The sequence below is a fragment of the Oncorhynchus kisutch genome, linkage group LG19, assembly GCF_002021735.2.
Source record: "Oncorhynchus kisutch isolate 150728-3 linkage group LG19, Okis_V2, whole genome shotgun sequence".
In the NCBI taxonomy this organism is placed as follows: domain Eukaryota; kingdom Metazoa; phylum Chordata; class Actinopteri; order Salmoniformes; family Salmonidae; genus Oncorhynchus; species Oncorhynchus kisutch.
Window position 1 is genome coordinate 24462671 of NC_034192.2, and position 12422 is coordinate 24475092.

At 42.1% G+C, this 12422-nt stretch overlaps 1 protein-coding gene across 1 annotated transcript; it reads right to left on the reverse strand.

The window, feature by feature from the left end:
• Positions 1–7761: 7761 nt before the first annotated feature.
• LOC116355105 (uncharacterized protein K02A2.6-like) lies at positions 7762–12118 on the reverse strand. Its single transcript, XM_031798672.1, has one exon. The coding sequence runs from the start codon at positions 11954–11956 to the stop codon at positions 8438–8440; it is 3519 nt and encodes a 1172-aa protein (XP_031654532.1). The 5' UTR covers positions 11957–12118; the 3' UTR covers positions 7762–8437.
• Between the last annotated feature and the right edge of the window lie 304 nt (positions 12119–12422).

The window sequence follows — 12422 nt, forward strand, 5'->3', positions numbered from 1 at the left end:
GATACAAGGCACTGATAAGAATGAACAAGGGATTCTCTCCTTTTAGCATGTCAGCATGTCCTGCCCTCTTCAGGGTCATTCATGTTCAGTAGGCACCAAACAGAAGAACCCTGATTTGAAACAGGGAGGGACTACCTGGACTTGTCCAATAACTCCTTTTCATTTACTGTTTTTAAAACATTTGTTGCATGCCCTAATCAACAAGACCCATTTAATGACATTTTACATCGTCACATCAGAGTGTACCTTCAATGTCCCTTGCCCAAGTGAGGGAGCGTGGTGTTCGGAGAGGCAATGTCCTTGAAAATCTTGAAGTTGAGCTTAAAAATAACCAACCTGAAGCTATTAATGCACCTAGCAAGTGAACGTAGCTAGCTAGCACTGCAGTCAGGTAGCTAGCTACAGTTACCCATAGCTGGCTTGTTAGTTTTATTCCAATACATTTCAGAATTCCCAAAAAAGGTATTTGAAGCTAGCTACGTTTTTATAGGCTCCTCCTCTACAAGACTAAGCCAATTTGCCAACGCTAAAATCAATGTAAATCTACTACTCTTTTTTTTTTGCAAGCTAGCGTCATTTTGTCCGAAAATACAGCAGTGTTGATTTAAATTTGACACTTCACTACCATCAGTTTGACACGTGACTACAGTTTGCATTGAATTGTGTGTCATCTCAACCCCACAAGTGGCAAAATCTTCACTCGCTCCCTCAAGGTAAATCGACGGCCGGAGGGGGCAACCTCGGCCAAGGTTTGTGAATTGGACCGCCACTTTAGATGACAATCGAACTGAATCATGTTCCCCCGAGGGAAAGTGGCTAGCGCAAGGGCTGATGGTGTAAAAAAATGTGTTTGTAGTGCAACCATGGTGTACAGGGGAAGGAGAGGTTGGTTTCGAAATGTGCTTGGTAAGCTGCTTATCAGCAGTCCCCTCTGCTGTCAGCAAGAAGATTGTAAAGCTTAAATGATATATTGATATGAAACATTCTGTTTGTGTTAGTGTATGCACACTGAGAAAGTGTGGGAACATTTGTGTTCTTTTTGGGTGGGGTTAGGCAGATGGGAGCTGATTTACAGATGACGTGTCAATGCGATGACAATCATGGTGGTAATGTGCACTAACTGAAACTAGAGCTACTACAATTAGTAATATGAGATACTCTATCTAGGCATATCATATTCTCCATAAAATGTTAGGGAAACCATACAAACGGACATATTTTCCACAAATTGTGTAATTGTTGCATAATCTCAGTTAACCCAGAACTAAAATGATCTGTGATTTGTTCTGATGCTCAATTGGGTGCTGGTAAGCATGTTAGAAATCAAGATGTCTGGTTTGTGAAGTCTCCACCCTTGCAAATGAAACTCAGCCTATGTTTATCATCTGTCGAGGCGAAACAGTTTAAGCACCGCCTTCACCCAATCCTGATATGTCCAAATAACCAGTGATGAAAATCCAAGAACTATCACTGATGCTGCTTGTTATCTCACGCATCCCATAAGATGGTGACAGATTCTATGGTACTAGAAGTTATTTTTACGTAGGTCTGTCCACGAGAGATTAATGGTTGCATAATGTCAGAAATATTGGATCCCTAAAAGTACAACTGTGATATTTACAGTAATTTCGATTAATGGTATACTTGTGGATTCTGTTTGATCCTGTATTTTACATTATAGCCATTACCATATATATGATTGAATATTATCTGCTGTTGGCTTGTGTGGATGTATGTATGTGTTATGCAACATAGCTGACTTGAAACATTGTTAAAAGTATCAGGGCCATGGGACTTTCTCATGATGGAACAATACAGAGAAGCATGAAGACAGGAACTGTTCAAATTAGTTGGGAGGGGGACACATTCAGAGCGGGGTGTTGCGAGAACAAGCGGTCTTTTGTTAGATAACAGGAGCCAGGTGCGAGATAACGGTATGGAGCATAAGAGCCTGGATGTTCTTCACATCTATCAACAGAAGCGCCAAGAGGCGGGGACCCGCCTGAGCGCCTGCAATAGGCTGTGCAAGTTTAAACCACGCCCAGTCTCTACTGTGATAGGCCAACAGACGGGTTGGAACTTTCTATCACAGTATAAAGAATACTGTTTTACATACGTCTCGTCAGTTCTCTGTTCTGCCCTGCGTGGTATTACAGTGAGCCCGTATATACGAAAGTTGCATTTGCCATTTATTACTTAGCTAAATAAATAAAAAATACATAGTATAAAATCGGTGACTCATTGTTATATTTATCCTGATACCAGATTTGAATTTACGCAACCCTAACAATTCTTAGTAAATAACTTTAATGAAAAGCCTCATGAGCTTAGTTGAACTGTCCAACCCCATCATAGCGCAACATAAGTATGTATATTTAAAATAGATCTTTACAAAGTGTTTCGTGCCACAGTACAAAACTATCATGTTGATCTCATTGACTAAGTCCCTTGCATCCATAGAATTGTTGTCCATTTTCCTTAGATGACATTTGTGCCTGCATTAGTTTGTTGGAAAGTTCCATAACGTGTTTTAGAAAGGGGTACTGTCTGTTTTACACACTTAGAGTAAATTATGCCCTATGCTAATATACTGGCAAAACACAATGGCCATGTTGCAGCAAACTTGCTGTATCTAAATTGCGTATATAATAAGTAGTAACATGCATATGGGCTGCAGTATTCTGGATAAGTTGAGGTCTGGGACTGTAGGAATCAAGCGTCTCTGAGTAAAAGTTCTGACCTAGGATAAAGTGTTAACAGGTGGTTTAGTGGGAGTGTGCAGAGATTGTGGAACAGGATTGGTGATTTCCAATTGAGATTTTGTTTGAACATGTGTAAACCATTGATTCTTGACTGTCGCTACTTTGCAGGACTGAGACAAACACACACACACACACACAGGATCATCGGGTTGAGGTTAGTGCCCCGTTTATTGTAGTCTGGCAACAAAAAAAAAGCACACCACGTAGGTGTTCAAATTAGAATCAGACGATTATGAATTTACATTCCTCTGTCTTCGTCATAATCATACATGAAAGGCCAAATGTAGCTATAATAATGCAAATCACGAGAACACTTTATTTTACAGTAACATGAACCAAGGCTCAAATGGATGAATGGTGGCATTTGGCAAAACTGAAAGCGCGGTCCACTGCATTTAACCATGGAAAGAGGTCTGGGGAGATGTCTGAATATAAAGTGTTGCTATTCCCTCCGTAGTGCAATCAAACAAGCAAAATGCCAGTACAGGGACAAGGTGGAGTCGTAATTCAATGGCTCAGACACAAGATGTATGTGGCAGGGTCTACAGGAAATCACAGACTACAAAAATAAATCCAGCCACGTCACGCTTCCAGATAAACTACACACCTTTGCCTGCTTTGAGAATAATACAGTGCCACCGTCGTGGCCCGTTTACGGGCATGATACACTAGCACAGGTTGCCATGCGGTGAAACACCAGTGAGAAGCGGAGAGGGCAGGGGACCTTTGGGCGGTGCGAAGGTGGCGTGGGAGGCGGTGGAAAAAGATGAACTTTTCCAACTTTATGCAAATCACCAGCGGCGACTGCTGGGTGATGACCAATCATATCGATTGGTTCCCATGACGAATTTGACTCTATGCGACCCAAGGCTGGAGACTTCCTTCAGCAAAGATGGCTGACAAAAATACTAGGATGGAAGCAAAGGTAAGTGGTCATAACAAATCATGCAAAAAATGTACAGTTGACAGGAATATGTTAATGTAGAGACAAACAAGTATGCATTTTTTAAAATCAAAGTTATTTTACGAAAATTGCGATTTAGCAAGCTAGCTGACTAGCTAACATTAGCCATCTAGCTGGCTAGCTTTATGGATGTTGTGACATAAGTATGAACTTGTAATTCTGGTTGTTTGTTTTAGGGACTCCTGAAACAACCAGCAAACCAGGCTGTCATTTTGTGAAACAGTGGATGTAAATAATCTAGCTAGCAAAAGCATTTACTGCAAGTTGAATGTACAATTTTGTAAGCTTCCCTTGCTGATATCTGCCATGCAATGCAGATAGCTAGCTCTGTTACTTCATCTATGTACTTGGTTATTGTGCAGTGGAGGATAAAAATACCTGTATGCCTATGGATGTGTAGCTAGCTATCTAGACGATCTGTGTATGGACCCAAACGTTTGGTATACATATTAGTCCAGAACCTAGCTATGAACCTTCGCTATCATAGCCAGTTGTATCAACTTCAAAACAGTCTGAATGACACTAATGAAGCCTATGGACTGAGTAGAATATAATTTAACTTTGTGCCAAGGCTGCAAGTCGTATATACATGTAGTTATTACCATGCGTGGGATCTACACATTGTAGCCTGTACTCTACATTGGCAAATAAAGGTGTAGTTCAGGTATGAATGTCTAAGATTTCAGTCATATCCAATACCAGGAGTTTCAAATTCCAGTCTGAATGATGCTGTCTGCATGTATGTATGTATTACAATTATACACTTCAGTGTTTACCAATCTTGGTCCTGGGTTATCAATGGTTACATATTGTAACTATTAGACTAGAAACAGGATTGAACTAGTTAAAGGGTGATTTGTCATTTATATACAGATATAATAAAACAAACAGTACACTATACTTCCTATGCATCATGTAAATACTCTAAAACCAGTTCATCTCAATATCTAATGCCCTTCAACTGCATTGATCAGCTACAGGATAGGTGTATTTCATAAAATGAGACTTAATTTCAACCAGTAGAGAATGTGAAACGCTTTATTGAAAGAAGTTCATTATCCAAGTGTTTAGTACATGCATTATAGTATTATAAATACAAGTTTAATCTGTACTTCAATGGCTGGCATCCTCTCTCACATCAAAACATATCTGCAGACGAGAGATGTTTTAAGCCTTTTGTTTTTTGTTTTTATTCTAACATGGTTAGTCATCATAATAATCAGGAGGTGAAATACAAAACTGACCTTGGATCATTAACTCTGGGACTTCTGTACTTCAATGTAAAGCATCTCTTTAATAATACTTCCTGTTGACCTGACCAAGTGACCTCTCACCTCTGATCATGCTGTGCCCTCTATGTAGCCAGTTCAGATGCGGAAGGGGTTCACCGACACAGCTGATTTAATCTACAGGATTTAGGGAGAAGAGAGAGGGATGAAGTGAAGGAGAGAGACTTTTTGAGAAAACAAGGTAGTTAAAGACACCGTGTTAAACAGGAATCTGTGTGCGTGGCCTCACCTGGTGTCCACACCCACACTAAGTTGCTGCAGACTACTTTATGCTAGAAAACATGAACGGACACAGGAACACAAACAATATAGCGTAGTTTTGAAATAATGAAGTGTCTTACTATTCACCATAGTTGGCCCTCTTGCCTGTTCTTTGAAGGTGGAAGGAGCCACAGTTATACACTTGAGCCTGCATACTGCACAACACAATCCATCAATTAGATTGTTACATGACTGTGTAGGTGTGGGTTATAGGGCGTCTAATTGTTCTACATTTTCTCAATATGGGTGATTTAAAATAGCCTGTTTTGTTTTTGTAGAGACATCATACCCTTACCTAAACAGCACCCCCACCTGAGAAGTAGAAATCAAAGGGAGAGAAACTGGGAATTTAATAACAGCTATGTCAACTGCAAAGTAAATGGAAGAATATTATTTTTGCAATGTAAATGACTCTTAAAAGAGCCTTTGGTTGTGCATAGTGTAGTCTATGGTGTTGCCAAGGAACAGCACCCTCTTCGAAGAAGTAGGAGGTGAAGATCTCCCGCACACGCATTGCCTCTTGCTGCGTTGTTGGACCCCATCCTTGAAACATCCTGCAGAGCAGCAAACTTCTCCTCTGGCACACGGTGGCGAGTTGCAGATCCCATACTGGTCCTCGTGTCCATCCTCATGAAGTTATGCAGGACAGAGATAGCCTTCACACACCTGAATTCCTCCAGGAGGCAGTCCCAGATGGCCCTGGTCACCAAACCCTGCAATGCCCTACACATTAACTAGGCAATTGTTTTGAAGGAATCTCCAGCTACAAGGTATCTGTTGGAATATGGAAGACAATGTAATAATGAGACTTTTACATCACCAGGTCATTGTGGACACCTAAAGTATAATATCCCTGATAGCAAATCATGATAACATTGGAAATATAGATGCACGGGCACACATGTAGCATGTGACAAAAACAGGATCATATCAAGGATAGCGTCACAAATTAATACATAAATACCACTTGAAGTTTGATGATGAGTTGATCATTTGAATCAGCTGTGCAAGGCGAAGGCAAAATAAAAAATGTGCACGAGGACTGAGAACCGCTGCTCTTCATATGTAGACAGGCTTTCATAGCTCTCTTTATCTGAGGACAGAAAACCTCACAAGAAACAGACTTCATTATAGTCAAATTACACCTCACTGAATATTATGTTACCGTTATCCCCATCCTCACTTCTAGGGACAGGAACTACACAAAGGTACCTACCCTATCCAGAATAGCCTACTCGCTCACTGATAGTTGAGGCTTCTATCCTATCACCCTCCTCCATGGCTGTTAGCTAGCTACCTATCTAAAAATTAATCAATTTCTTTTACAGTGATAAATACATCAAGATAGCTAGCTAATATGAAGTTAGGTAGATGGTGATATTTAATTCACTTAGCTAGCTATCTATACAGTGTGTGAAGTTAGCTAGCCAACTAGCTAGCTCATTTAGCAGCTCATTTGAGTTAGCCTGCACTGTAGCTAGTTAGCTAATAATACATGTTTTATACATATTCAAAATGTATTTACTTACTTGAATAGGTCCTCCCAGCTATCTGTACAATTGGAAACATGGCAAAAAAGTTTGTCACCAGAGCATTTAGAGGATAATTAGCTAATAATACATGTTTTATACATATTCAAAATGTATTTACTTACTTGAATAGGTCCTCCCAGCTATCTGTACAATTGGAAACATGGCAAAAAAGTTTGTCACCAGAGCATTTAGAGGATATTGAACTATGTACCCATTAATAACTAGACCTTCATACAAACTTGCTATGCTGAATTCTTAAAGCACAATCGAACATACTGCCAGAATGCCCACGAGCGAGTCACAATGGGTGGCCTAAGCGGCACGCGGCAATTTGGAGAGCCTCAAACCGCAAGGCTCTCCAGAGGGTGGTGCGGTTTGCACAACCCATCACCGGGGGCAAACTACCTGTCCTCCATGACACCTACAGCACCCGATGTCACAGGAAGGCCAAAAAGATAATCAAGGACATCAACCACCCGAGCCACTGCCTGTTCACACCGCTAACGTGTGTCTCACGGTCAATGCGTGAGAGTTGGCAACTCAGGAGTTGTTATTTTTCAGTTTCATCCTAATAACAGATTGTATTGGCAAAATACAATAAGGTAGACATTTTTTGGTGCCATTTAGGGAACATTTTATTCTCAGCATCACTCCAGTGAGGAGAGGCTCAGCAACAGTTTGTTTCAATTCTTTTGACATGGCTTCACAATAGTGTTCCAGCTCAGCCAACGTTACAATGATCTATTCCAGTGCTTAATTTGAACCGGATCCTGTCCAAACAGGATCAGGCACCTCTCCGTTTTGGACTGTTTCATTCTGGAATCTATTTGGCTGGATCCGATACCTCTAATGGCATGAAAGATAATTGTCACTTTTTGCAATGTAAACATTCTAATAAACGCAAAGTTCATTCGAGTTGCCTCTTACTTAATTCTCCTTGTATCTCTCACAGAACTAGAATGAGATTCACTTTCTTTGATCTCTCTCCCTCTGCTCAGATAGACATAAGCCTGCAACTCATCTCTCCAGCACTGCACTTAATAATTTATTTCCTTATAGAATCATAACCGCACGAAGTGTTCTGTAGGAACTGCAGCACACCTGATAAATTGAGACAGATTTGCAAAATTTATAGAGTTACTGCTGTCTGTTCAGAAAGAAATGAAATAATTCAGAATAGCCTACTATACCATGAGAAAGCCTACAATTTTGCCACAGAGGATAAACAGCTTATTTAAAAAATTGCCTAGCTGTGGAGTGTAGCACAATAACAAGTCGTTGTCTACTGCCGGGAACAAGGCCAATCTGTCAGTGAACAAACATCATGCAGACAAAATTGGCCTTTCGCAATATTTCAAATACCCTACAAATTCGGGAAAACACAGGTTGGAAAGCAAATGGCTCCTGCTGAAAAGAGAAGAGTCTAATCTGTTAGCTGTAAGCTACCAAAATATTTGATACAAAACGAGAGAGAGCAAGATAGAAAGGCTTTTGGTACGAGCATATAGGCCATCACCAGCTAGTGAGCTGGCATCATTGATTGAGTCAGTGAAAGTGGAAAGCATTTTTAGGACTATCATTTCCACCTGATATTGTAGCATTAAAATAGGTGTCTCCACACACGTAGGCCTAGGCTATTGATAGATTCAAGGAGATAGATTCGTCTCGTTTTGCTGCACGGAGTCCTTGCTTTAGGGTTTGCACAAAGCGCTCTTCCAGCCCATTGGTGGCAGGGTGGTACGGAGCTGAGGTTGAGTGTTTGATTCCATTTACTGACATGAATCTTGTAAACTCGTCACTTACAAAAGCTTGCGCGTTGTCACTTACCAGCTGCAGTGGCAAACCAAAGCGTGCAAACGTTGTTCTGAGACACTCTATCGTCTGAGCTGAGGTGGAGGAGTCAGTGCAAAACACCTCTGGCCATTTGGAATGGGCATCAACTATAACCAGAAACATGTGCTTTTCAAAGGGACCAGAGTAGTCCACAGGAATTCTCTGCCATGGCTCTGTGGGCCATTCCCATGGGTGGACTGGGACAGGAGCAGGCATGTGAAGGGTTTCCAAACATCCACTACAGTTCTTTGCCATATTTTCTATCTGTTGGTCCAGACCTGGCCACCAGAAGTGGCTCCTTGCGAGCAGCTTCATTTTGACAATTCCAACATGACCTTCATGTAGTTGCTGCAAGACTAGATGCTGGCATTTCTGGGGTATCATGACTCTCATTCCCCACATCAAACATCCTTGGTACGTTGTAATTTCGTTTATCTGCTGGAAATACGGAGTCAGCTCCTTTCTGCCAGTAGCTGGCCATCCTGACATGGTGTAGGTGTACACTTTTGACAAGGTCACATCTTTCCTTGTCTCCTGTTTGATAACTGTGCTTGTGACTGGTAGGGCCTCAAGCTGAGCGGTATGGAACATGTCCACTGCATCCACCCTCCTTTGTCTTTCTCTTGTACACGGCAGTCTGGATAATCCATCTGCATTTGTGTGGAGGGATGACGGCTTAAACTCAATGTCATACATATGACTGGCAAGGAACAGGGCATATCGCTGTAACCTGGCTGCTGTCATTGCCGGAATGCCTTTCTTTGGACTGAAAATGGAAAGCAATGGCTGGTGATCTGTAACCAGTGTGAAACGCTTGCCATATAGGTATGGGTGGAATTTCTTGACGCCCCGCACTAGTGCCAGTGCTTCTTTGTCGATTTGTGAGTAGTTTTTCTCTGCATCATTCAATGTTCGTGACGCAAATGCAACTGGCCTCTCTGACCCATCTTTCAGTGTGTGTGAAAGGACTGCCCCTAATCCATAAGGGGACGCATCACAAGCCAACTTCACTGGCATTTCCGGGTCGTAATACATCAGGCCCTGTTCAGATGTTATGAGCCGTTTTGCCTCCAGAAATGCATTTTCACACTGCTCTGTCCACCGCCATGTCCTATTCTTTTCCAGGAGCTGATTTAGAGGCTGGAGTACTGCTGAAAGGTTTGGGAGGAATCTTCTGTAGTAATTGATCAGTCCAGTGAAAGATCTCACTTCTGTGATATTTTGTGGTCGTGGTGCCTGTACCACTGCCTCAATTTTGTCCTGTGTTTCGTGCAATCCATTGCAGTCAATCTCATGTCCACAGAAGACAATCTTGTCTTTGAAGAACTCACACTTCTTTAAGTTTGCCTGTAGACCATACTCTTTCAGTCTTTTCAGGACCTCTTCCAGGTTAGCCAGGTGCTCTTTGTCGGTGCGTCCTGTTATGATCATGTCATCCAGGATACACTGGGTTCCTGGGATTCCTTGCAAAATCTGGTCAATAGTTCGTTGCCAAATGGCTGGGGCTGATGCAATGCCAAAAACCAGGCGGTTATACCTGTATAGACCTTTTTGTGTGTTTATTGTCAGGTACTGTTTGGAACTCTCTTCAACCGGTAGCTGCAGGTAAGCCTGTTTCAGATCGATTTTACTGAAGTGTTTCCCACCAGCTAGTGCAGCAAAGATGTCATCCAGACGTGGTAGGGGGTATTGGTCCACATGCAACATTGGATTCACAGTTACCTTGAAGTCCCCACACATTCTAACAGACCCGTCTTTCTTCACAATAGGAACTATGGGTGTGGCCCATTCGCTTCTGTCCACTTTCGTCAGGATCCCTGTATCCTGCAAGCGATCGATTTCCGCTTCCACCTTTGGTCTCAGGGAGTATGGAACAGATCTGGCTTTGCAGAATTTTGGGTTTGCGTCATCTCTTAGTACAAGTTTTGCTGTGAAGCCTTTTACTGTTCCCATCTGATCACTGAAAACTGTGTTGTATTTCTTCCGCAAGTGTTCCAGTGTTTGGTCTGTGCCTTTCTCTTTGGACTGGAACGTGTGGAGCATTTTCAAATCACACCAATTCAGCTTTATTTTTGAAAGCCATTCCCTGCCAAATAATGGGGGGCCAGTTCCAGGCACCACATACAGCTGTAACTGCTGTGTTTGCCCCCCATAATGCACTCTGACTTGCAACGCCCCCATTGGGCTCAATCTCTCTCCTGAGTATGTCTTCAGCAACACATTTGTGTTCTTCAGCTTGATAGCCTTAAAGTGCTCATTGTAGACAGTAGTGGAAATTATAGACACTACAGATCCTGTGTCCAGCTCCATTTTGAGGGGTTTGCCTTCGATATCTGGTGTCACCCATATTATGCTACTGCTGGGAGAAGTCACTGTGTTTAACTCCATTGTACCAATTAATCGTTCATCTGAATCACTGCCACTGTTCTCTGCTAGTGCATTCACAGACCCTTTAATTTTCCTGTTGTGACTGAATTTAGCTTTGCATGCTCTTTGAATGTGCCCCCTTCTACTGCATTTGTGACATATTTCGTCTTTGAAACGGCAGTCCTCTGCTCTGTGACCATCTCTGTCACACCTGTTGCATTTTTCGGCCACACGGGGGCGCTGTCGACTGCGTGAAAACTTGTGCAGGGAAATTTGTGACAGGTCAGTACTTCTTTTACTTTGCAACTCAATTGCATCTTTAGTCGCGATTTCCATAGCCACAGCAATTTCAACAGCCTTTGCAAACGTGAGCTCTGATTCTGTGAGCAAACGTTTTTGAATGTGTTCATGTTTCAGTCCACAAACAAATCTATCCCTTAATGTGTCATTTAGGTTCTCTCCCAACTGGCAATGTTCAGACAGTTTCTTCAACACTGCTACATATGTACTAACACCCTCCCCCTCATTCTGATCTCTCTTGTGGAACCGAAAACGTTCCGCGATGAGGAGTGGTTTGGGTGATAGGTGATTTTGCAATATCTCCACAATCTCTGTGAATGTTTTATTTGAGGGCTTCAGAGGGGCAGCCAGATCTCTTAGCAAACTGTATGTTTTTGGGCCAATTAAACTCAACAACGCTGGTACTCTTTTGTTATCAGCAATGTCGTTTGCAATGAAGTACTGTTCCAGTCGTTCAATGTAAGTTTCCCAGTTTTCTTGCGTGTCATCAAACACATCGATTTTCCCGATGCTAGCCATTCTCTTTACCTCTGGCTCCACGGGTCTTTGATCTGCCGCCTCGTTCTCGTCAGCTCTCCCCTCGTCTTCACTGCTTGCTAGCTGTTGTGCTACAGGGTCAAAATCTTCCTCTCTTCCTACGAACTCCATCTGTATTCGTGATGCACACTGCAGGTAATCATCCTCGTCGCCATTGTAGTGTCTTAACACTTAGTACTTATTTATGTAATAAGAAAGACTCTGAATACAAGTAATTGAACTGGAGCTTCACATTTACTCAAACTAGTTAGTACCAGAATAACATAGAACAACACTGCGCATGACCAAGGGTGCTCCTGCCTTAAAGGGGACATCAGTAATTAACAGAACATAACAAAGCTAGCCCAAGAACTACTGCAGTGAGAGCTCATAAAGCAGGGGTGCCCAACCAGTCTATCGCGATCTACTGGTTGATCACGGAGTGCTTGCCAGTCGATCGTGAGATGATTATACATCTACTAAAATTCAGCCACACAAATCAATGCCTATAATCTTTTTCTGTTTTAATGTTCGACAGTCCTCCATTCACAGCAATGTCTGAAAAGTGATTTACATAAAATATGACCTGTCCCTGCCC

Excerpts from the sequence above, each read along its gene's own strand:
- LOC116355105 (XM_031798672.1), bottom strand. The coding sequence starts at position 11,956 with ATGGAGTTCGTAGGAAGAGAGGAAGATTTTGACCCTGTAGCACAACAG.